The 25255-nt window shown below is 39.5% G+C and overlaps 1 protein-coding gene across 4 annotated transcripts in view; it reads right to left on the bottom strand.

Annotated features, from left to right (window-relative positions):
* Positions 1 to 6396: 6396 nt before the first annotated feature.
* Positions 6397 to 25255, bottom strand: part of CTC1 (conserved telomere maintenance component 1) — a 34595-nt gene continuing 15736 nt past the window's right edge. For 2 of the 4 annotated variants that reach the window (XM_088948397.1, XM_088948398.1), the window contains 2 exons: positions 7296 to 7627; positions 6397 to 6781 (listed from right to left, as the gene is read on the bottom strand). In XM_088948397.1, coding sequence (XP_088804523.1) covers positions 6614 to 6781; positions 7296 to 7627 — 500 coding nt within the window. In that variant the 3' untranslated portion in view covers positions 6397 to 6613. Of the gene's footprint in view, positions 6782 to 7295; positions 7628 to 25255 lie in introns of those variants that run through there. The other 2 variants (XM_088948400.1, XM_088948399.1) reach the window with 2 other exon arrangements.

Raw genomic sequence — 25255 nt, 5'->3', positions numbered from 1 at the left:
CATTTCAACAACTTTGGACGAATAAAAATAGACAACTAAGATTAACAAATTCTTCTCTTATATTTGATCTTTTCACTTGACTTCTTATATTAATCCATGTCCATACACCAAATTTCATTTAAAAATTCTCTTGTTTAACCATTCGATCAACAAAGATTCCAATTTGACATTTATGATTAAAGCACACAAGAAGTTATAGTCCAAGAAACCAAACACCTCTCATTAAGACAAAATCCCCAAAATAACCCATCCATTCAATTTCATCCTTACATTCCTTCATTTCCTTCCTAAACAAGTAAGGTTATGTTTCAAATATTCTTATTAACTGAGGAACTATAAGCTAAAACCTTAGTTTGAAGCAAATCATTTAGTCCACCTTTCTGATAAAAAAAAAAATTGTCTCTTCCATCACATTCAAGACATTCAAAAATATTTACCCACCCAATTTCATCCCGAAATTCTCTCATTTGACTCATCGTCAAGCCAAGGTTTTATTTTAGCAAATCTTATTGATTAGAGCATGTTAAGCCATAAATCTTTATCATCCAAGATTTATTCAACTAATCAACCCTCACCACCATGATTAGAGACCTAAAAAAACCCTAGTACATTAAGTTTCATCACCTAATTTCTTCATTTGACCATTAGACAAACAAGATTTTGTTTCAAGCATTATTATTGGTTGATGAGCCATAAGCTAAAAATCTTGATCTGAACCAAATCTTTCAATCCATATCTCCAATCAAAGATTTACCTCCTCCATCAGATTTAGGACATTTAAAATGTCTACCCACCAAATTTCATTCTAAAATTCCCTCGTTTGACCTATCGTTAAGCCAAGATTTTGTCTTAGCAAATTATATTAATTAGAGCATGTCAAGCCATAGATATCCATCATCCAAGCTTTTATTGGACCAATCAGACCACATCACCATCTTTAATTAGAGCATGTCTTAGAAAATTATATTAATTAGAGCATGTCTTAGCAAATTATATTAATAAATCAATTTTCACTACCCAATTCACATGTTTAATTGTTAAAGAAAAAAATTATGTTTCAACACACCAGATTAAATCACCCCTCTATCTGTCTCAACCTAAGACCTCAAGAGAGTGGGGGCTGATTCATACCTTTACTTAAACCCAATGGCCCATTAGACAGTTTTGAAAAATAACCCCATTGGGCATGAGAAACCCTAGAAAAAATCTTAGAAATCTTGGTTTGATTGATTAACCCTTGGAGATCTTTTGGAAAAGCCTATTAAATTGAATTTTTTAATCTTCTTACATGTTTAGGCTTTTTTGAAACCCTATGACACTTGGTGGACAAGTTTTAGACATTTCCAACTTTCCCTCTCTATAAATAAGATAGAAACTGAGCGCTAGAAGTAACTTTTAAGAAGAAAGAAATGAAAGAGATAACCCCCATTCGAATCCCCAACCATTTTTAACAAGAACTTAAGAAAAATTCAAAGTATATAGTTAAAACTTGCCAAAATCAGCCCACTTCTCTTTGTATTCATATTCTTACTTAAAAAAAAAGAGTAGAAAACTTTCAAGTATTCATTCTTTTGCATAAGGAGCTACAAACCTTTCTCTTGGTCCAAATGTTAAAAACACCATTCCCAGGCTCTAGAATAGTTTTTGTCAAGCTCAATCAAGGATATGTTAAAAAGCTAAGTCTCTTAACCTATATTGGTTTTTTTAGTTAATTCTTGTTTATTTGGTTTGTTTTTTATAACATATCTAGGTAGTTTAAGTTTTGGTTGATTGACACTCCAAGTCTTTGGAAATTTCTCTTCAAGCTTCTTGCAATTTTGGCATTAGAGGGAGAGAAGTGATGATTTTAAGGAAATTAGCACATAATTCCTGGTAACATCCCCTCATAACCAAGATTAAAATATGTTGGAAGGGATTTTTTTACAAGATTTTAGAATTACATCTTATTAAATTGAAGTTTGTGAAGTTTAATCCTAAACAACTTCCATATTGGGTTGTTACAACAGCTTGGAGAGATGGGTGCTTAATAGCTTCCCTATCCTAATCCATTTGAATCCACAAACTCTTGGTTGAGTGTCTTTCTCATGGATAAATGGAGTCACTATTTTTCAAAGTTTATAGAGGATCCATTTCCTCTAAAAAATGGGTGGCGAGTCTTTGTTTTGAGCTAGCCACCAACTTTTTGGAGCTCACAATATTTGATGTTGTTTGAGCCAAGGTGGATAAGCAGCAAATGAAGTGTCCCAATGAATTGAACGAGTTAAGATGGATCCAACTATCTACATACATAGAGGGTAAGAGGCCTTGAGGTGGTTACTTGGGGAGGAGCACTCTGATGCTCAAGTCAATAAAGAGAATGAAGAGGTCGACTAGGCCAAACTAGTTGTGACAAGCTAGTCATAGACAAACAAGCTAAAGAGCTTACAAAAGCTAGTGAGCTAGAGGAATTTGGTAGCCAAAAGTGTGTGTGTGTATGTGTGTGTGTGTGTGTGTCTTCACCTTGGGTGGTATGCCCTTTTATAGGCATCATAGAACCATTGTGCTCCTCATTTATGGAACACATGTAATGTTCAGAGGTTGCCCTCAACCGAGGCTGCAGGGGTGTGCTCCATATGTATCACACAAGAGGCATGATGAAGGGTTTGTAGACATAAGAGGCATCACATGTCCCCTTTGTTTGAGATTTACAATGTACACCACCATTAGCTCATCAACCGTATGGGCAGGTGCCGCCTCGTTGGTCCTTGGATCGTCTAGGCTCTAGGGTACATGGCAATCCTCGACTCAGTTACTTGTAGTCTTCCAACTGGTCCATGTTGTGATCCAACCCTTATATGACTTTTGACAACATCACTTGCCCCTACTCCTAAGAACGAGGAAGATGAGCTATTTCTTGAATCGGTTGAGGAAATACTTAGTCATTATTGGGTCAGGTTGACTGGTCTCATGCTTTCATAACAACTATCTAAGAGGTTCATCGATGTGTATGAGGATGTCATATCTTTGGAAGTAGGGACAAAATTTATGTGCCATGGTCACAAGGGCTAAAGCTCTTTTCTCTAGGTTTAGGTATCTAGTCTTTGCATCCTATGGTACATTGATAGTGTAGTAGATGGGCTTCTATATGTTGTTCTCTTCCTTGACAAGGACAGAGTTGACAGCCTCGTCTCCAGCTAAGAGATACATGAGCAGTCAAGCACTAGAGCTCAACTTGGTCAGCAAGGGAGGCAAGCACAAGTACTACTTTGATTGTTAGAAGTCTTATTCACACTTTTCGGTCCACTAGAAACTCTTCACCTTCTTAAGAGCTTTGAAGAAAGACAGGCATTGCTCAATGGGCTTAGACATGAACTTATTGAATGTTGCAATTCGACCTGTGAGTTATTGCATATTCTTGATAGACTAAGGAGATAGCTTGTCCAGGACGGCTCAAATTTTTTTTTTCGGGTTAATTTCACTCCCTCTTTGAGTCACCATGAATCCCAAGAATATACCTGAACTCATGCCAATGGCATACTTGGTCGGATTTAACTTCATCTAATATTGTTGGAGGACACTGAAGACTTCTTCTAGGTTGCTGCTTGGCTTTGAGACTCTTCACTAGCATGTCATCTACATAAGTGTCGACGTTGTGGGGTAAAATCGATACAGATTCTTCACTTTTCATTAGCTTTTTTCACCACCATCCTGATATCTTGGTAGTCAACCTCTTGTATTAAATCTTCTTCAATAAGTTTGTCAACCTACACATTTATTATCTATACTTTCTTAGGAAAATCTCCTCTTTTTCTACCATACGAGTTGGTAATACAGATTGACACTAAGTTAATGGGTTATGATCTAGGGTTGCATTTGTTGCACTTTGAAGGTTGTTTATTGCATCAGTATAACTTTTTCTACACACATCCATGTAGGTAGAAAGTTGAGAGGAGGATTTCGGGTTGTAGATGATCTTTTTATAGACTTGCCAATGCAGCTTGTGCATCATGACTACAAGCTTTTATTAGCATTTCGAGGACGGAAACTAGATCTACCTTCCCTGTTAAGTAGGGATTAATGGAGGAGAGAAAAAGATCAGGGTGGTTAGCAACGTTGCATATCTCTTTGATAGCTGGATCTATTGACAAAGATCAACTTCTTTGGCTTCAATCAGGGTGGTTTGATTGAAGCCAAAGAAGGTGAGATTGTGAAAAGTAGAAGGTATGGAAGGATGATAACTTGGTAACTTACTTGAACTAAAATCTTAAATTGACAATAACTTTTGGGACTTGAATTTATGACTCCTTAGTCCTTAATAGGCACATGATATTCAAACCAGTTCCCTAGATAAATGGGTTAGACTATGATAACCAATCATGTTCATGTATTTATCAAAATTTCACTGGAGAGGGGATGGTTTGATTGGTCAAAGGCTCAAAGCTCTTCCGGTATCATGTCTTTCCAGCTGATCTGAAGTGAAAACCCAAGTGGATTAGGACGTGTGGGGCCTTTCCCACAACCCCACGTCCTTAGTTCTTGAGGGAGTGAAGACAGTTTGAAGAAAAACCTCCCTCCTTTGGTGTTGGTATGTGGGAGTAGAAGGGGAAAAAACAGTTTTATTTTTGGCTCTCTTGAAGTGTTGGACACTAATATCAATGGTGGTAAGTGCTCCATGCTCATTTTAAGATTCTAATTCTTCTTGGATTGTTAACAGTGGAATTTAATGCCATTATTGGCCGTGGAGTTTCCCCGTTTGGGGTTTTACCACGTTAAAAAAAAAAAAAAAAAATCCTAGTAGCTCTTGTGAGTATTTCTTTTTTTTTTTTTTTTTTTCTTTTCTTCCTCTTTGTACATACATTGGTACTCTATTTCCTGCTGCGCTATTTCCTTATTAGTTCTTGCGAGGGGGATTTAGGGACCTTCAAGCTAGTTGGTAGTTGGTACATAATCCAGCCCACCAGCAGCATAAATGTTCCCCTTTTTTTGCACATAATTGATGGAAGTAGGGCTGCAATTGTTACCCCTTTTGTCTGAATCCTGAATTTGAATTGGAACCCAATTTGATTAAGGTATCTGAATTTTGACCCATTTATAGTTGAATTAAATTTGGTTCACCCCAATACAATCTATTTCTATCCACAACATAAAATCAATGTGTACCCCTCCCAAGACCCTAGATGGCTGGGAGCCTTGAATTAACTTTGGGTAATAATAGCCTTTTAGGGAAAATCTATGCTGCCAGATAGAAGATTGGGGCTGCAAATAAGTAGGATCAGATCCAGTCCAATAAGAGCAGAATTCGGATACCTCCCTCGATCCCAACAAATCAGATTGGATCGGGAAATTCAATCGTTTAACGGATCGAATTTGGAATACTCCAATCTGATCCATTAGTTATGAACTATTGTATATTATTGATATTTTATATCATAATTTTTATTACAATGCTAATCGAATCGGATTCAAATTGGACATCTGATAAGATATTCGAATTCGAATCATGTTTTTAAAAATCCAACAGATTATTTTCGAATTCAGATCGAAACAGATACAACTTTTATTGAGTCCAATCCGATCTGTTTGCAGCCATAAGAAAAACATGATTGATTACTACTTTTATATACTTCTTTTTTGGATATACGTTTTTCTGGCATCATGTCTTTCTGGTATCATAGGCTAACCCGCAAAAAAGAAAAAGAAAAGGGAAGATTGCTTAGATCCAGGTACGTGTAGGAAGGTCCTGGTTCAGGAAAATCAAAGCCCATAAGACTTCAGAGGCTGCTAGTTAAAGATGTGCCAGATGATATGTTTAACTCAAATACATTGTAACGGGTCCATTGCGAACGATTCAAATGGATGCCCCACAGAGCACGCCCCACACACCTCACCAGCACATCCCACCATGAATTTGGAACATCTCTCCCTAATAAATATGGGAGATGTTCCATATACACGGGTCGATGTGCCTGTGGGGCGTGCGGTGGGGAGTTCATTCGAACTCCATTATGAATTTTGTCCCACATGATAATTATGTGGCTTCTGCCAATTCAAAAGCTTAATTCATTTTCAATATGTTTAGATCTGGTCCATCTGGACCAGATTAATTTGTTCCGACTTCTGAGGCTCCCTCTTAGGTAAAGAAAGACAAGAAGCCAGTTCTAGTGCATGTTTTATCGAAGATACACTGCTCTAACAAAAGCTTCTATTAACCTTCATAAAGTTGTTGCCACTCAAAAGTTATCAAGGAGTACGGAGTACCATATGCTAAATTAGAAAAGGGCCAGGTCCGATCATTTTGATTCTGTTAGCAGGCCAATCACCTAGCTAGACAACATCATAAAACTATTTGAGATAGTGTAAAACTTGTCTGGCCAGACAAATATCAACACAAAACAGGCCATGGCATACAGTTTGGCATGCTTTTCAATAAGTACTCTCTGATCTCAGTATTTTATAGTTCATGGTAGATCTTGATAATAAAATCAGGCATGTCTACAATAAGAGGTAATAATTAGTAGAATGCTTTCAAAGCTTTGGAAATAATAAATTATGGCATATATAAAAAAAATGTACACATGGAAATACAACAGAAAGGCAAATGGAACTTGATTAATTTACAAGTAACAAATGATCCTTATCTAACTAGTTCTTTCATCTTGTTCCTTGCATCTTCCAGATGATTCAAATGCCGAACTTCTCTGGCCCATATATGTTTCACTGAAGGGTTTAGTGTCTCCATATCCGAAATCTCTTTCTGTAACTTCACTATAGCATCTGAATCCATCACACTGCCTACAACATTCTGGAAAGAAAAGTTAAAATTAAGCAAGGAATTATCAATTTCTAGGTAGATGCTCTGTTTCTCTTTTCTTTTCTCTCACAGCAGACAAGAGCCACTACCCAACAATGATCCCAGCTACCCAGGTCTTGGGAGGGATTAAGTGGATATGGACCTAACTTTGGTGGTGATCCACTCCCAAGACCCCCAGGTAGTCAGGACCAGAATTAGGTAATGGCCTTTTATATGTATCATCACATAACTTAAGGACAGATATAAACATGCTAATGTGCTTGAACGTGAATATAATGTTCAATAACTCCTTAATTAACCCAGAGCTTCTCAGGGGTTTAGATTTGGATAGATTCCAAATACCAACTCTTAAATTCTGCTTCCTAAACGATAGGTCCAACTCAGTCAAATTATACAGGGCAGCAAGCGAGATCATATACTGGAAAAAATGACCTCAGAATCAAATCCAAGTTCTTCAACATTCTTTAATACATGATCCCAAGGGTGGGGGAAAAGGAAAACTCACCAAAACAGAGCCACCACAAGCATTAAGAATGATGAACTTCAGGAGATTCTCATCTGAGCTGCTGAAGACATTATCTGAAGTGACTGAAAAGGTAAGGTCTTGGCATGGCGAATCAAGTGCTGCTCCGCAATTCTTCACTATGATTCTGTTATACTTGCTTAAGATCTTATCCAAATAATAGATGGCAGTACTTGTGGCCTTGTCAGTTTGAGTTCTCTTCAATCTCCAGCAACTGCTATTGAGTGCCTTGTCTGATATTTTTTCATATAACCTAAGCATTGTGGCTGCTCTCTTGGCATTGGCCCAGCAATAAAACGATGATGACCCATCATCTATAGATAATGCATGAACAATTGGGGAGACAAGAAAAAGAAAATAATTGTTAGGAAAAGACAAAGGTGACCTGATGTACAGGAAAGTTGTATGACATATAGTCCAGGGTTTGCCTTTAAGACTCTCAAATAAGGCTAGAGATGGAATCATGAACTAAGGGTGAACAAGATATGTTGTTATTTAAGCTCCATTTGGATAAGCTTTGGAATTTGAGCTTTGGGATGTGAAAAACAAATTTGAGTAAAAAATGTTTTTATCATTTGGTAAGAATTATTTCTAAAAACAAATCAACGTAAAGCCAAAACACTTTTAAGCCACAAAGAAAAAAACCTCTTGGGCTTTGTGCTTCTGGACTTCAAAAGCATAAATCCTGAAGCTTATCCAAACACAACCTTAGTTTTCTTACAGAATGTGGTTAGCTTAATTCGGAAGAATCATGGGGACATGCACTAACCCCAATGAAATTTCATACTGCTACCCATCAACCAATTGGGATGGCAACTTTAAAGCTCGACACAATAACCACAATCAAAATTCTTTCCAGCTATATTTGGTTTGATAGATAATAAGAGAGAAACACAAAGTTGAGGAAAGTTATATTAAACCAAAAAACAGCACTAGATGATTTTTGACTTCTGACTAGAAAGGTCTAAAAGACAAAAGGTTCACTTAAATTGATTAGGAAACAAACCAAGGAGGTATATGTGATGCAGGTGAAAAGAAGGAAAAAAAAATCAAGGGGTTATATGCAATTTAGAAGTCTGTAGAAAATTAGGAGTTTTCATCATGGGGCCCAATGCCCATTGGGCTTCAATGGGGGTCCACAATTTCAGCAGCCGACAAAGGGAAATTTATTGGGAGTTAGGTGGTTGTGGTGCTAAATTTCAGTCTTAGAAATTTGCTATTTTATTTTTACTAAAAAGAAACTTACTATTTATGGCAATTATTGGAATTACTATTTAAGTAATTCCTGATTTACTATTTGTAGTAATTTATGGTTTCCTTGGATTATGTTAGGAAGTGGTTCTTACTTGCTTTTAAGAATTCATGTGGAATCAGAAAACTGCTTGGGTGTCACATAATCTAGTTTGAAGAAATCTTATTCTTGGCCATCAACTATTTGAGTTTGTTAAGGAAAGCCTAGGCTTGGCTTACCCTGGACTTTTATTGTAAGGCTTCACCATAAGAGATGGAATAAATATGATTTGATTTGAAGCTATGTTTTGTTGTGCCTTGTGAGGTATGATATTCCCAGCCTCACTATCTACTATCACTTTGCAGCTAATACACACACCTCATGCTTTTTGCCTTAATACCGTGACTTTAAGATATAAAAACTTCATTGCTTCTTTTTTTTTCTTTTTTGAGTGTATTTTAAGGTAAAGAAATTCATTAATATCAAAAGCCAAAATACAAAGAAGCCTCTGTACAGTGAGAAGCTGTAAACCAAGGAAACAGTTATCCACAGTTTTCCAACCCTCCAAAAGACCAAAAAAAGACTATAGGTTCCTTACAAATAGGAAGCCTGAATCAAAAAAGGAAAGCATATGCCTATTTTTGAATAACTGATGAGTTGCCAACCAAGAATGTGTCATCCCCATAATTCTGTTAAAAACTTCTTTTAGAATTTGTCTTCCAATAGCCTGTTATTTCTTTCACACCATACTGCCCAAAAAACTGCTGCAGGAAGGATACTCCATGCTACCTTTCCAGCGCTGGATAAACCTCCAAGTGCCCAAGCTGCTATAAATCCCTTCACATCAGCTGACAAGCACATCTTAACCCCAAACAGATTCAGCACTATCATCCAAATCCAATGAAAGTTACAGTGGATCAGCAAATGACTAGAGGATCCACAGTTCCATCACATAAGATGCAGCCCAAGTCCTCCACCTCTATACCTCTTCTAACTAAATTATCTTTTGTTAAAATCTTATCCAACATTGCTGACCAAACAAAGAAAGCCAGCTTAGAAGGAACAGATCTAATCCATATTTTGTCACTTGGGAAAGCAGAGGGCTCCTCCCTAGACAAGCTATGGGAGAAGGATTTCACAGAGAAGGAGCCTGATTTCTTGAAGAGCCATTTCCTCTTGTCCTCTCCTACTCATGTTATCTTTGCTTCACCCAATAACTAAAATAACCTGACCAAAGAAGCCACCTCCCAATCATTCAAGTTTCTCCTGAATTGGGGATTCCAGATACACTGACCATTCTGTCTTTCCAAGCAATCAGCCACAGTTGCCCCCTTGTTAACCAAGATCTTGAATAGATCAGGAAACAGAGTCATTAAAGGGCCACCCCCTTACCAGAAATCCTTCCAAAATAGCACCCTGAGGCCATTCCCAACTTCATATTTTATTCCTTTCAAAAACTGATATTGAACTTTTTGAATTGCCTTCCATAGGGAGCATCCATAAGATGTTCTAGCTTCTTCAGTATCCCACTCTCTTCTGCTTGAACCGTATTGGCCACAATTGATCTCCACAGACTATTCAGTTGCTCATTGAATCTCCATAACCACTTTCCTCACATGATTGTGCTGATATCTTTCACTGGCCTGATCCCTAGACCCCCATTTTTCTTGGAGTTGCAGATCCTTCCCCAGTTGACTAGGTGGCATTTTGACTCCTTCCAACCCCTCCAGAGAAAGTCCCTTATCTTCTTTTCTAACACAGCTGCCCACCTGGCCGGAATCAGGAATAGAGACAAGTAAAAAACAGCAAGGGATGACAACACACTTCTGATTAGAGTTACTTTGCCCCCTTTGGACAAATATTTGTTTTTCCATGAAGCCAATTTTTTGTCCATTTTCTCTATGATGGAATCCCAAATAGCGTTGGACTTGCAGTTTTCACCCAACGGCATACCCAGATATTAGGAAGAGAGTTTTCCAACTTTGCAGTCCCAATCTTCCCCCAATGAAGGCACCTTGGGTTTCAGCTATCAGAGGAAAGCACATTCACCCACAGCATTGCTTCTCATATCATTCCTACATTAATACACACAAGGAAAGCACATTCATCCACAGCATTGCTTCTCATATCATTCCTACATCAATACGCACAAGGAAAGCACATCCATCCACAGCATTCCTTGAGATAAGTACTAATAGAAATCAGCCACTCAGCCAAAACCCAAGCCAAGAAGTCATATGAGGTCCCATAGCCTTAAGTAATGCAACAATTCTAAGTTTATTTTTTCCCTACAGAACAGTCATTTCTAATATTCTGGTTCTTCAAGGAGTATAGGCATGCAACTTATAAAACTCCATGAGTCCCACAAATAGTTATTTTGGGGGGAGGGGGGTTCTCCAATCACATGCATCCATTTATATTTGGGTTCTATGCTCCAACTTTCAAGTGTATAATGACCAGTAATATGTAAACGGATGAAGCAACACTAGTAAAGGAGATCGAAGGTCAGTTTCCAATTGCAACAAGTTACAACAAAAAAAAACACTGGTGCATATCATCTTGCATTTGAGTAATTGACTGGCATGTTGAAAAGCAACCTTTTGATTTACATCTGTGTAATTGACTTACTTTTGCTTAACTAGACTAGAGGAATCAATATGAAGGTAGAACAATAAAAGGAAAGAATTGGGATATTTTTACAAGCTGAACTAAGGTATATAGTAAGTGTAGCAGTACAAATATGAAACTAGTTATGCTTTTTTATTTCCTTCACTGACAAAAAAAGATGTATAAGACTGGTGGCCATTGACCAAGTTATTCTTCAAACTTATCATTTTCTGTATCTTGGTTCAATTATCCATAAGGAAAGAAAGATTGAACTAGATTGACAACAAAAGAAGATGTTCATAGAACTAGAATAAGGTATTTGAAATCATGAAATAGAGATGTGTTTTCAGGGCAAAATGCCTCTACTACAAAGTTAAAGAGGACGTTTTATAGGTTAAACAGAAGAATGTTGGGCAATTAAAACAAAACCACCATAAAAATGAGGGCAGATGAGGATGGCCTGGTGGATAAGTTGAAGATATTATTCGATGCAAGCTGCCGGTCCAAAAGGACAAAGGATGGACAGACTGGAGCCATGTGGCAAGAAAGTATGTAAAAGGGTAAATTACAAAGACCCCCACCCCCGGTACTATGGGGTCAGTGAACCCTCCCCCCCGAACTTTCATTTGCAAAAAAGACCCCCTCCATTAGGATTCCACCTGTTAACTTCCAAAAAGATTCTCACTCAGCTGTTTAAAGTTTTCAAAACCCCTAAACTACAATTTGAAGAGTGTTTGGGTGTTATATGGTTGCTCTGTTTTCCATCTAAAACAAATGCATGATTTTTTTATCAATCAGCAGTTATAAAATCAGAACCCTTTTATGTCTTCTTTTGTTTATCATTGTTTTTCAAATTAATGGTTTTTATTAACCTTTCTTTGATAAGAAACTTTGAGATTAACAATATTTGATTAGTTTTCTAGCTGGTTTAAAGAATTGGTCTTTTGCTTCTACATGGGTAGAATTCACATGGCCATGGCATCTGTGTTGACCAACCTGAACATGGTTTTGTTGATGACCACATTCTACTTTTTTTATCATTTGATTTCATTTTTATGGCTGGTAGGGTTGGAGCCAAATTTTACAGATAAATGGGCCCTCAAGGAAGCAGGTGGCCCACTGCCTTGGTTTCTCTCCTGCATAACACCGTATAAGTCTCCAAGCATTGGTTGAAGACCTCCGTCTGGCCATTCGACTATGGATGGTAACTGGTGGAGTTGTATAGACAAGTGCCTTGCAGATGAAAGTATTCTTTCCAAAACTGACTGAGAAAAGTGGGATCCCGATCTGAAACTATAGAGCTGGGGGTCCCATGTAACTAAGCAACATCTTTAACAAAGACTTCAGCTACCACTGAAGCAGGATAGGGGTGTGGAAGAGAAGAAAAATGATAGTCTATCAACCACAACCATAATCACTATCAATGTTTTAAAACGCGAAGGCATGACGCGAGGCATTCCACTACCTAGAGGCATAAGGCATAGTTCAGAACGTAAGAGGCGTAAGCCTCCCAAACACAAAGAGGCGTAAGCCTACTTAAGAGGAGGGAGGATGAGGAGGGAGGAGGGAGAAGAGGAAGAAGGATCTCATTTTTCTTTATTTTTAATAAAAAAAACTTAAATATTAAGAAGAATGAAGATGCACATCACCCCTAACACAAAAAAAAAACAAATTGGGCTGCATCTAAAAGGGGGAGAAGCCCCCCAGCTGAAGGGGTCTGGGGGCTGTCCTCAGCCCACTTTCTTTCCCCTTATCTTTTCTTTCCTTCCCTCCTTTACTTTTCTTTCTTTTTCTTTCCTTTCCTTTTTTTTTTCTTTTTTCTTTGTTTTTTTCTATCTTTTTACATGAGGTGTGCATGAGGCATATGCCTCTAGCACGCCTCACGAAAAAGCGTATGAGGCATACGCCTCTTGCACCTAAGGCATACGCCTCAGAGGTGTCAGCGCCTCTGGCATACGCCTCAAGGCGTTTGGGGGAGGTCTCGCCTGGAGGCGCGCCTCTAGGCGTACGCCTTCCACACCTTTTAAAACATTGGTCACTACTTTCCTGATGAGTGCGGAAAACCTGTGATGAAGTCCATGGATATAGCTTCATACACGCTCTGGAATCTTAAGGGATTGCCAGAGACCTACTGGAGATTGAGCCATATATTTATGTTGTTAGCACATGGTGCACTCAGCTGCATGCTTCATAACATCCCGATGCATTACAGCCCAATAATAATGGTTGCCTAATCACCTAAGAGTCTGACGTCTGAAGGTCCCATGAATGTCCACCCAATACTGAATTGTGGAAAAGTTGAAGAAACTCTGACTTGTGGGCCAATTGGGGGGCTACTACAAACCACCCCTTGTAAAAAAGATCCAGGCCCACTAAAGTGTACCCAAGTGTTGTATTGGGGTCCTGTTGGAGCTGTGAACGAATTTGCTACAAGCCAAGATTGGCTCTAGCCTCTTGCCTGATAGCATCAAACAATGAAATAGTGGGGCTGAGCACATGAGGTGGGCCAACTCCTCCATCCTTGAGAAAGCATCAATAGCCTGATTGTTGGGCCTGGGTTTGTGTTCTATAACATATAACCAAACAATTTACTGACCCATTTTTGCAGCTCCGGGGTGTGAACTCTCTGTCCCAAGAGGTATTTAAGGCTGCGGTGATCAGTCCAGATCACAAACAAACATCCCTACAAGTACGGATGCCACTTCTGAACTGCTAGCATGATAGCCATTAATTCTTTGTCATGTGTATTGGGCCTGGGCTATTAGAGAGAGAACCTTCCTAAAATAAGCAATTGACTATCCTTTCTGCATGAGAACTGCTCCCACTCCCAGCCTGGAAGAATCACATTGAAACTCAAATGGCTGGGAGAAACCTGGTAAAGTCAAGACTGGCAGGGCTAGACATGATTTGTTTAAGCTCAAATGCCTTTTGAGGCCATGAGGCCATACCCTTTAATGAAGTGCAAGTGCCTATAGTATCTTGTGAGGCCAAGGAAGCCTCATAGGGCCTTTACCGTAGTGGCCTGGGCCACTCTTGCATTGCAACAACTTTGTCCAGATCAGCCAATACATTTTCTGCTGCGATTACATGCCCAAGGTAATGTACTTGAGTTTGGCCGAAGGTGCACTTGGACAGCTTTGCACAGAGCTGGTGATGGCTCAATAACTGTAAGGTGAGCTGAAGGTGATGCAAGTGGGAATCCCAATCTTTCATAAAGAAAAGGATGTCATCAAAAACACCAATACAAATGCCTTAAATATGGTCTGAACACCTCATTCATGATAGCTTGGAAGGTGAATGGTGCATTCGTCAGGCCAAAGGGCATGACAAGGAACTCATAGTAGGGGTGTCAATGGAGCGGTTTTGGGTTGGACTCCATCCAAATCAAAATCCATTTGGACGGATTGGACAGACCAATAAGACATTTAATTTGAACGGACTGGGCAGACCAATATGACATATTGGATTGGGCCTGGTCCGTCCATAATGAATTTATATTGGATTGAGCCAATATCAGGTCCATTGATAGAAGATAAGAACATAGGTGTCAATGCACCAGGTTTGAGTGAAAACCAATCTAAATTAACAGGAATTTGAACAGATTGAACAGTCTCTGGACCGGTCCAAAATGGTCCATAATATTTATTGGACTGGATTGGACCAGGTCCATTTGTAATGGATTCACCTTGGACTGGACCGGATTGGACCAAATCCAGTCCAATTGACACCCCTAACTCATAGTGCTTGTCATGCATCCTAAAAGCTGTCTTAGGAACGTCTTCAGGGTGTACCTGAATTTGGTGATACCCAGATCTCAAGTCCATGTTAAAGAAAACCATGACAGCCCAATTCATCAAACCACCATGTCCCATCTTGACCAAGAGAACAAGAGAAGAATAGGGACTATTGTTGGCCTGAATAAACCCCTTCTTGAGCAGTTCCCCCACTATCTTCTCAATTTCAATCTTTTGAAAATACAGGTAGCACTAGGGGCTGGCGTTACTGCATTAGTGGGCTTGGACCCGGGCAAGAGCGGGATTCTATGGTCCCAAGACCTTCCTAGGTAGCGGTGGGGCCTGGCATTAATGGGCTTGGACCCGGGCAAGAGTAGGATTCTATGGTCCCAAGACTTTCTTTGCAACAATTGAGTGAATACTTGAAGGTGGCAAGGTGAACCTTCCAACACAACCCATAATCAGACATGTCCAATCACAAGTCAATAGGCCCAAACTACATAGCCATTGGATGCCTAGGACTACAACAACTCTAGAGAGGTCCAAGGGATGGAGGTCCACATGGATGGTGTGTCCTTGGATCATTATCTTTTCATTTTTATAGATTCCACCACAAACAATTCTTTGGCCATTAGCTACATGCAGAAAGAACGGGGAAATGTGGTGTATAGTCATACCTAGCTAATGAACCATAGACCGGGTACAGACACAATTGGGTGATGAAATTCATAGAAGACCCATTTTCAGTCAATAAATACACCCTCCCTACAACTTCCCTTTCACTCTCATGGACTGGAATGAACATAGGCTCCCATTAGAATCTAGAGAGAGATCTTTGGGTTATCCTGGTCTAGCCCTCGGACTTGGTCACATTGGCCCTTAGACTGGGTACGTCTGGCCAATCTTCTTCCTCATCCAATTGCATAATTAAAACTTGATGAGCCTTACACTTGTGCCCTGGCCCAAATTTGTCACCACAATTGCAACACAGGCCCTTCTCGCATTGGGCTTGCATCTCGACCCAGGAAAGGCACTTGAAGGGCACATTAGGCCTAATTCCCACCGACTTAGCTGAACCTCCATTGGGCTTGGAGTTATTGGACTTGGTCTTGGGTGGAGTCCTGAGGATGGGGCCCAAGGATCGATTAACCTGCCTTGGTCAAGCCACTCCTGGAACTGGGCCAGACCAGATGTGGTTAGAATAGTAGCTGACTACAAAGCTAATAGCTTTCACTTCTAGGTGGATATCATCCCTTAGTCTGCTGATCAAACATCCCACCAAAGCCTTCTTTGGCCATCCAAACACCAACGTAGCAAGCCTAACAAAGCCAATACGCTTCAGCTTGGAGAGTTGTTCTATTAGAGCAATTCAAACAACACTGATTTGAATCGGGTGTGTATGAAGACCCACCCAAAGAAGAACAAATTATATTAACTCTAAATAGTGTGAAAGGACAATAAAGAGAAAATGCAAATACGAGAAAAAGGAGAAATTACAAGATAAGATACAGGCACTGTACAATATAAACATCATCAGCCCATATTTCTACACCCCCTTGATAACCCTGCATTTTGATGCCTTAAGGGCATCAATTCAGGGGTATTTTCGGCCTTAGAATAGTCAAAGTATACCATTTTTCCAGTTAAAAACAATTATGTGACCTCTGAAGGTCTCTGTGCAAATTATGTAGAAAACTGGGAAATTTTCTAGGCTGAAGTGCAGTTTTTGGGAAGCTGGTGTGAAGACCAGTTAAGAGAGGGGGTGTTTTTGTAAAGAACTGAGGACAAGAGGGCGCCTCCTATCTGCTAAACCCAGCTGGCGCCCATCCTATTGTATTACCATTCTCCCCTCTCCTTAGCAAACCCTAGGGAGCCTTTTTAACCTAATCTTTTCACTCTTAGCAAACCCTAACCGCCCCTAAGTGTTTAATCTCCACCCTCCACCTCTTTTAATCTCAACCACTCATTTTAGGGCTCTCCTTTATACCTTTTAAACCCTAGGGCGCCACCTATTCTACTAATCCTCACCATTCAGCCCCTCACCTCCAAACCTCAGCCACTCCCTCCATCTTATATCCCAACCATTCAATCTAGGGCACCACCTATTCTTTTAATCTTAACCCTTCAACCCTAGATGTTCTAATCTACACCCTATATTTCTGGGCGCCCAAATCTCAGCCCTACATCATATTGGGCGCCTTCTCCATTTACTTTCAGCCAAAGGATCACCTCAAAACCATCTTAGCCATCCATTAGAAACCCTAGGGCATCCCTAACTTTGCTAAATCCCAATTGCTGCCCCCTCATCTTTCTCCCTATTTCCAGTTGTGTCCACCCTTCTCTACAAAAAGGGTCCCAGGGGCCCTGTAGAAGGGGTTGGCCAATTCACCAAGTTATCAAGGCTAAGGTTTCTTGAGGAGTTCAAGGGTTGTAGAAGGGGAGGACGCCCAGATCTTGTCATGAGGGATTCCTGCAAGCTGTTCAACCAATGTGCAACTACCGCCACTGGATCTGATCAACCATTCTTTTCTTTTCTGTTATTTTTATTTCTGCAATCTTTTAGATTTAATTCTTGTTTGTTTCTTTGTTTTGCAGATCTGAATTCGTCCGGTTCAAGGCTAAGGTGTCTCAAGGGGTTCGAGGGTTGTAGAAAGGACAGACACCTGGTTTCTTGTCAGGAGGGGTTTCTACAAATTGTCTGGCCGATCTACAGCTACCGCCACCGGATCCGGATTCTGAATCGTTTTTTTATTTATTGTTTTGTTTAAATTCGAAACATTTAATTTCAGCAATAATAGATTATATTTTCTTATTTTCTGCAAATCTCGATTGTGTTCTCTTGTCCAGATCTAAGTATATATTAATTTTTCACTTGCTTCCTTGTGGATACAACCCGTTCTCACCCATTTACTACATTAGTAGTTGTTTGAGAAACGGTAAAAATTATAGATGTTTAAATTGGTGTTTAGGGGTGTTTAACGACATGCTTCCGGACACACCACCCCTCGATCTAATGTTGGGAAATAAGCACCAATTTGTCACTGAGAAATTAATGGCAATCACATATTAGAGCTTTGATAAAGAGATCTGCTTGTTGAAGACTAGAAGACACATGAGGAAGGGTAATATGGCCAGCAAGGTATAGATCCCTAATGAAGTGGCAATCAACCTCAATATGTTTTGTTCTTTCATGGAATACCAGGTTAGAGGCAATCTTGATTGAACTAATATTATCAGCATAGAGAAGGATGAAAGAATAAGAAAGACTAATGTCATTCAAGAGAGCACAGAGCCACACCAATTCACTACAGGCTGAGGACATTGCGTAGTACTCAGCCTCAGTAGATGATTTAGAGATAGTTTGTCGCTTCTTACATTTCCATTATATCAAAGAATCTCTAAGAAAAACACACCACCACATAGTAGAGCATCTAGTGTTAGGGCACCCAGCCCAATCAACATCAACATAGGCCTTAAGAGTGAATGGGGAGGATGAAGAAAAGAAGAGGCCACGAAACAGGGTCCCTCAAACGTAATGGATAACCCAATGAACTATTGACATATGAGGTTTCCACAAGGTAGGGACAAACTGACAATCTGAATTGCAAATAAAATTTATGGTCGAGTCATTCTGAGGTATACAAGACTACCAACCAGATGCCGGTACGAGGTATCATAAACAAGAAATTCACCATCTTCCTTAAGAGTTTATGATTAAGTTCAAGAGGTGTATTAACCTAGTTATCATCCATCAACGAGACTGCTTTTACTAAATCAAGAGTATACTTCTGCTAATTGACAAAGTACCCATTCTTAGAATGAGACACTTCTAAGCCCAAGAAGTAAGATAGGACAGAGATCTTTCAACTTGAATGAGTGACTTAGAGTTTGTTTCAAGGAAGAAATACTATCAATATCATCTTCAATAATTAAAATATCATCCACGTATACCAACAACAAAATGGTGCCAATGAGGACTTCTCAGAGAGAACAAATAGTATTCAATAGAACTTCGAGTAAACCCAACATCAGTAATGGTGTACCTAAATTTCTCAAACCAGGCCCTAGGTGCTTGTTTGAGGCCATACGAAAACCTCTTCAACCAACAAACCATCTTAGGTACAACATCATACCCAGGAGATGGCTTCATATAAATTGTCTCCTTCAAGTCCGTATGCAAGAAGGCATTTTTCACATCCATTTGATGAATGACCCACTTCTTAATAGCAGAGATAGCAACAATCATATGCACCGTGGTCATTTTTGTTACAGGAGCAAAAGTCTCTTCGTAATCGATGCCATATTCTTCCTTATAACCCTACAAAACTAGATGAGCTTTCTACCTATCAAGGCTCCCATTTATAAGAGTAAAAGTCTCTTTGTAGTGGATGCCAATAATAAAAACATTTGGTGGAGGGTGAACCAAGTCCTATATATCATTTTCTAGTAATGCCTGAACTTCAACATCTAATGCGAGGCAACCATAGCTTGTTGGTAAGTCTTGGGAATTTCTATAAAAGACAACACAATGGAAAAGGAACTATGCCAAATGGGAAGCCATAGTGATCAGGTGGGAATGAAACATAAGTATAATGACATAAAGATGGATCTAAGGTAAGAGATGAATAAGGGGTAGAAGAGAGTCGAGTGCTTACTAGATCAATAGAAGACAGAGATTCAATAGTTGGAAGTGTAGGGGGCAAAGGTGTAGGGGCTGGAGTAGTTTGATGCCTCTTCATGTAGACCTAGAAGAGTCATGTAGAAGGAAGAAATGACGAAGTAGATGATTTTTCCATGTGAGAAAAGTGTTGAAGATTAATTAGTTTTATGATGTTTTTCTGAGTAGATGTTTTATGTTAGTTGTTAGATAGGAGGTGAGGACCACAGTAGTTATGTGAGTCCAAATTTTATTATGCTTTTGAGTGTTATATATGCTGTTTTATGTTTTGCCGCCCTATAAGGGCATAGTTGTCTCTGTACTATTCTATTATAAATAATAAGTGAAGGGGCAGTGAGATTATTGCTCTCTTTTCTTTTCAACTTCTCTTCTTCTCTTCTTCTCCTTCTCTCTTCCTTCTCTCTTCAAGAAACTACTTTTCTTTTATATTTTTTAATTCAGCAAATTTCTACTTAGTATCAAAGCATCAGCTAGGGTTTCTTGAAGCATTCTCATGCAGCCCTAGATCAGCCGACTGCATGAAATAGTAAAGGGCTGATTGATCTACTATAGATTGCCAAGTTCTTGGAGTTTTTGGTGGGATCTAGACATCAGGAAGATGATCTACTATTCGGCATCAAATTCAGGAAGAACTGGAGTATGGGGAAGAGTCCCAGAAAAGTTGGACTCTTTGTTTTTTATCTGATCTTGGGCACCCAGGTATTGTTAGTTTTCTTTTGATTTTCTAAAGAGGGCGATTTGGTTTCTGGAATTTTCTGGGCCTCCCAAAGTGATCGATTCACTTTTCTCTCTGTTGGGAGGCATAGGGAGGAGAGAGATTTCCCTCCAACCAGAGTTTTCTTCTTCCAGAATGGTTGGTTTTATGTGTATGATATTAAATTATTTTTTGAAGTTCTCCAATCTATTTTTTTCTTACTGTTGAACTATTTGAAGTAAGATGGGAGAGTTGGAATACCGAGATAAAATCTTCTGATACTGTGGGATTGGGTGTTGGAGGTAGTAGTGATATTTTTGGGTCTGGGATCATTATTACAGTAAAACTTGATGGTACAAATTATTTGGAATTGGCACAATCAGCTAAGATGGCTATTGGTGCCCGTGGAAATCAAGGTATCTCACTAGGGAGGAGAAGAAACCTGATACAGACTCTTCTCGATGGGTGCGAGAGAATTACATGGTAATGTCCTGGCTATGTAATTCTATGTTACCTCATATTGCAAAAAAAATCCTATGGGCTAATACTGCTAAGGAGATTTGGGATGAAGTGACTGAAACCTACTCTTAGAAGCAAAATGAAGTCAGAGCCTATCAGTTAAGAAATCAAGTGATAAGTATGAAACAGGGAGAAAAACCTCTTGTTGTGTATTTCTCCATGCTGAAAACCCTATGGCAGGAAATAGATCATTGTGGTATGGGAAAGTGTAAATGATGCAACAACTTATCACAAACTGGTAGAGAAGAATAGGGTTTTTGAGTTCTTGGCGGGGTTGAACCTTGAATTTGACATTGCTAGGCAGCATATTCTTTCTAGGGAGGGTGTAACACTCTCTCAGGCCTATGCTTTTGTCTCTGGAGAGGAGAGTAGGAGGAATGTAATGCTAAGGCAGCTTGGGATTGACCAGTCAACTATGGTTGGTACAACAAAACCTAAGCCGAATGGAGACAGGGGGAGTAGTGAGACTAGAAGGGAAGATATGAAAGATTTGGTGTGTGATTATTGCAGGAAGCCTAAGCATACCAGGGACACTTGTTGGAAGCTCCATCCAAATCTTATGCCTGCTCGGATAAGAAACAAGAAGGGAAATGCAAATGTAGCCACTACAGGAGACTCTTCAGCCCTTCTCTCCCAAACTGATTGGGAATCCATTGCAGTAGCAGCAGTGAAAATAGAATTGGAGAGGTTTGGACAACTTATGAGTAAGAAAGATTCACCCAGCTCCAGCCTTCCAGATGGATAGCAGAATGCAGGAGCCAACTACACCACTTCCTTTGCACATACAGGTACTTCATATGCAACTGCAAATCTTGCATCCACTTCAGGTAAGGAGGGACCTCACTGGATTATAGACTCAGGAGCATTTGAGCATATGACTAATGCCCCTACCATTTTCAGTTCCTATCAGTTGTGTTCTGGTAGAGACGGTCTCTACAGCAGATGGTTCACATATGCCCATTGCTGGAAAGGGGACAGCTAGAGTGACCAATGATATAACTCTACCTTCTGTTTTACATGTCCCTAGACTTCATACCAACCTACTGTCTGTTAATTCTTTGACAAAAAATTTGAATTGTTCTGTGACCTTTCTTCCTAATAATTGTGTTTTGCAGGATCTGGAGTCAAAGAAGATGATTGGGAGTGGTCGTGAGGTGAATGAAGGATATCTTTTGGATGAGATTTCGAGACATCTGGGCCATCATGTTAGCAGCAGCAATAGTAGTGAGTCAAAGTCAGTGAAACAAATTATGCTTTGGCACAATCGCTTGGGACATCTTTCTTTTAGTTCTTTGAAATGTCTTTTCCAAAGTTGTTTGAGTCTGTTCAATTATCTACTTTGGAGTGTGAAAGTTGTCAATTAGGAAAGCATTGTAGACAGTCTTTTAAACCAAGTAATAAAAGAAGTACTTCTGCTTTTAATATTGTTCACACTGATGTATGGAGGTCATATCAAATCCCTAAAATCGAAGGATTCCGTTACTTTCTCTTGTTTGTGGATAATCATACATGATATTCTTGGATATATTTGATGAGATCACATGATGAGGTTCCTAACTTAGTACGACAATTCCACCATATGGTTCTCACACAATTTGGAGTGAGAACTAAGGCTTTTAGATCAGATAATGCTAGAGAGTACTTTGAGAAGGACCTGACCACGTATCTCTTAGAACATGTAGTTCATCAGAGCAGTTGTGCATATACATCACAACAGAATGGAGTTGCTGAGAGGAAAAATGGACACATTGCGGAGGTGGCAAGGAGTCTTATGGTGTGTGCTTCAGTTCCTGTGGAGTTCTGGGGAGATGCGGTTCTTACAACCGTGCATTTGATTAACCGTGTTCCTTCACGGACTTTGCGGTTTAAGGTGCCATTTAGCCTTCTTTTTCTAGATGGAGAGATATTTCATATACCTCTGAGGGTTTTTGGTTGTGTTTCTTTTGTTCACATTCTTGGCCCTCATCATAAGAAATTGGATCCTCTTCCTGTTTCATTACCTGAGCCACTACGGGCAGTCTCACAGAAATTTTAGCGCCGACAGATGATGATTGACTCCACACATCCTAAACCCACACCACTCTCTGTTAGTCCTTCTAAAACTCCAGATTCAGCAGATACAGTTCCAAGTATTCCTCTTGAGCCTAAGCCTGTTATGTTTTCTAATGATAACGTTTCTATCCCTAACACCATTGTTGTAGCTGATCCCTGATCACACTGACCTTGATCTTCCCATTGCACTTCGTAAGGGGAAGAGAAAGTGTACAACCCACTGCATTTCACACCATCTTTCCTACAATACCTTATCACCCTCCTACTGTGCTTTTCTTTCTTCCTTGGATTTTGTGTCTATACCCAGGAATGTTACCGAGGCTCTCTCCAAACCTGAGTCGAAAACAGCCATGCAAGATGAGATGGATGCTTTGGTCAAAAACCAAACTTGGGAAATAGTTGATCTCCCCCTAGACAAGGAGACAGTCGAATGTAGATGGGTATTCACAGTGAAGTATAAGGCCGATGGCAAGATAGAGAGGTACAAGGCAAGGTTGGTAACAAAAGGGTATACTCAGACCTATGGTGTTGATTATCTGGAAACCTTTGCACCAGTAGCTAAGATGAGTTCAGTTCGTATCATTTTATCTCTAGCAGCCACCTATTCATGGCCCTTGTTTTAGCTTGATGTCAAAAATGCTTTCCTCAATGGTGATTTACAGGAGATATATATGGGCATTCCAACAGGCTTTTATGAAAATGTTGGTAAAGGAAATGTGTGCAGACTCAGAAAATCTCTGTATGGATTGAAACAGTCACCTAGGGCTTGGTTTGATAGGTTCAGAGGGGCACTCATCCGTTTTGGATACACACAGACACAGTCTGATCACACCCTCTTTATGAAGAGGAAAGATGCTCTGGTGTCAATTTTGATTGTGTATGTGGATGATACAGTGGTGACAGGAAATGATCGGAGGAGATTGATGATCTCAAAAAATCATTGCAACAAGAATTTGAGATCAAAGATCTTGGTGAGCTCAAATACTTCTTAGGGATTGAAGTTGTAATATCCAAGCATGGGATTTTCATTTCACAGAGAAAGTATGTACTTGACCTACTGTGAGAGACTGAGAAGCTGGGGACCAAACCAATAGACACTCCTATTGATCCAAATCACAAAATTAATGGTGTGGATGGTGAATTGGTAAAGGATGTGGGGAGATATCAAAGAATGGTGGGCCAACTGTTGTATTTGTGTATGACACGACCAAATATTTCTTACGTTGTCAGTGTTGTGAGTTAATACATGCATGCACCTCGGGTTTAGCACCGGGAAGCTATTGAGAGAATACTTACATATTTGAAAAAGCACCCTAGCAGAGGCATTCTTTCCTCAAATCATGAGAATCTGAAGCTAGAATCCTATACAGATGTGGACTGGGCAAAATGCTTAGATGATAGGAGGTCTACATCAGGAGTGTGTACCTATGTAGGTGGAAACTTGATCTCCAAGAAGAGTAAGAAGCAAGCGATTGTGGCAAGGTCAAGTGCAGAGGCTGAGTATAAATCCATGGCTCATAGTGTCTCAGAACTTCTTTGGGTTGGATCTCTTTTGAGTGAGATTGGGGTAAAAGCAGAGAAACCTATGATGTTATACCGTGACAATCAAGCTACAATCAATATTGTCCACAATCCAATTCAGCATGATAGGACAAAACACATTGAAGTTGATAGACACTTTATAAGAGAAAGGATAATAACGGAGAAGTTTATTTTCCTTATGTCTCTTCAGAGTTGCAGCTGGCTGATGTTCTCACTAAAGGGGTGGCAAAGAACAAGTTTGAACATGACCTACGCAAGTTGGGAATGTGTGACATTCACTCCCAACTTGAGGGGGAGTGTTGAAGATTAATTAGTTTTATGATGTTTTTCTGAGTATATGTTTTATGTTAATTAGATAGGAGGTGTGGACCATACTAGTTATGTGAGTCCAAATTTTATTATGTTTTTGAGTGTTATATATGTTGTTTTATGTTTTGCCGCCCTATAAAGGCATAGTTGTCTTTGTACTATTCTATTATTTTAGTATAAATAATAAGTGAAGGGGGCATCCAGATTATTGCTCTCTTTTCTTTTCAACTTCTCTTCTTCTCTCCTTCTCTCTTCCTTCTCTCTTCAAGAAACTACTTTTCTTTTATATTTTTTAATTCAGCATATTTCTACTAAAAGAAAGATATTTTCCAGAAAGAGTACATTACAAGAAATGTGCACACGACGAAATTGGGGATCATAACAAAGAAAACCCTTGTAATCAAAGCTATATCCTACAAAAATACACTATAGCCGCCTAAGGAGTAAGCTTGTGTGCTGATGAAACAAAACAAGCACATCCAAATGGTGAAGAATTGTATAACACGGACGAAGGAAACAAATTAATAAGAAACACAACAATGTCGGCACCCAAAAAGGAATTAGGTGCAAGGGAGT

This window comes from Nelumbo lutea, chromosome 6, assembly GCF_056320005.1.
Source record: "Nelumbo lutea isolate HS-2025 chromosome 6, American lotus-T2T, whole genome shotgun sequence".
NCBI classification, from domain to species: Eukaryota; Viridiplantae; Streptophyta; class Magnoliopsida; order Proteales; family Nelumbonaceae; genus Nelumbo; species Nelumbo lutea.
Note: the sequence above shows the minus strand (reverse complement) of the source record. Positions and strands in the feature narration are given on the sequence as shown.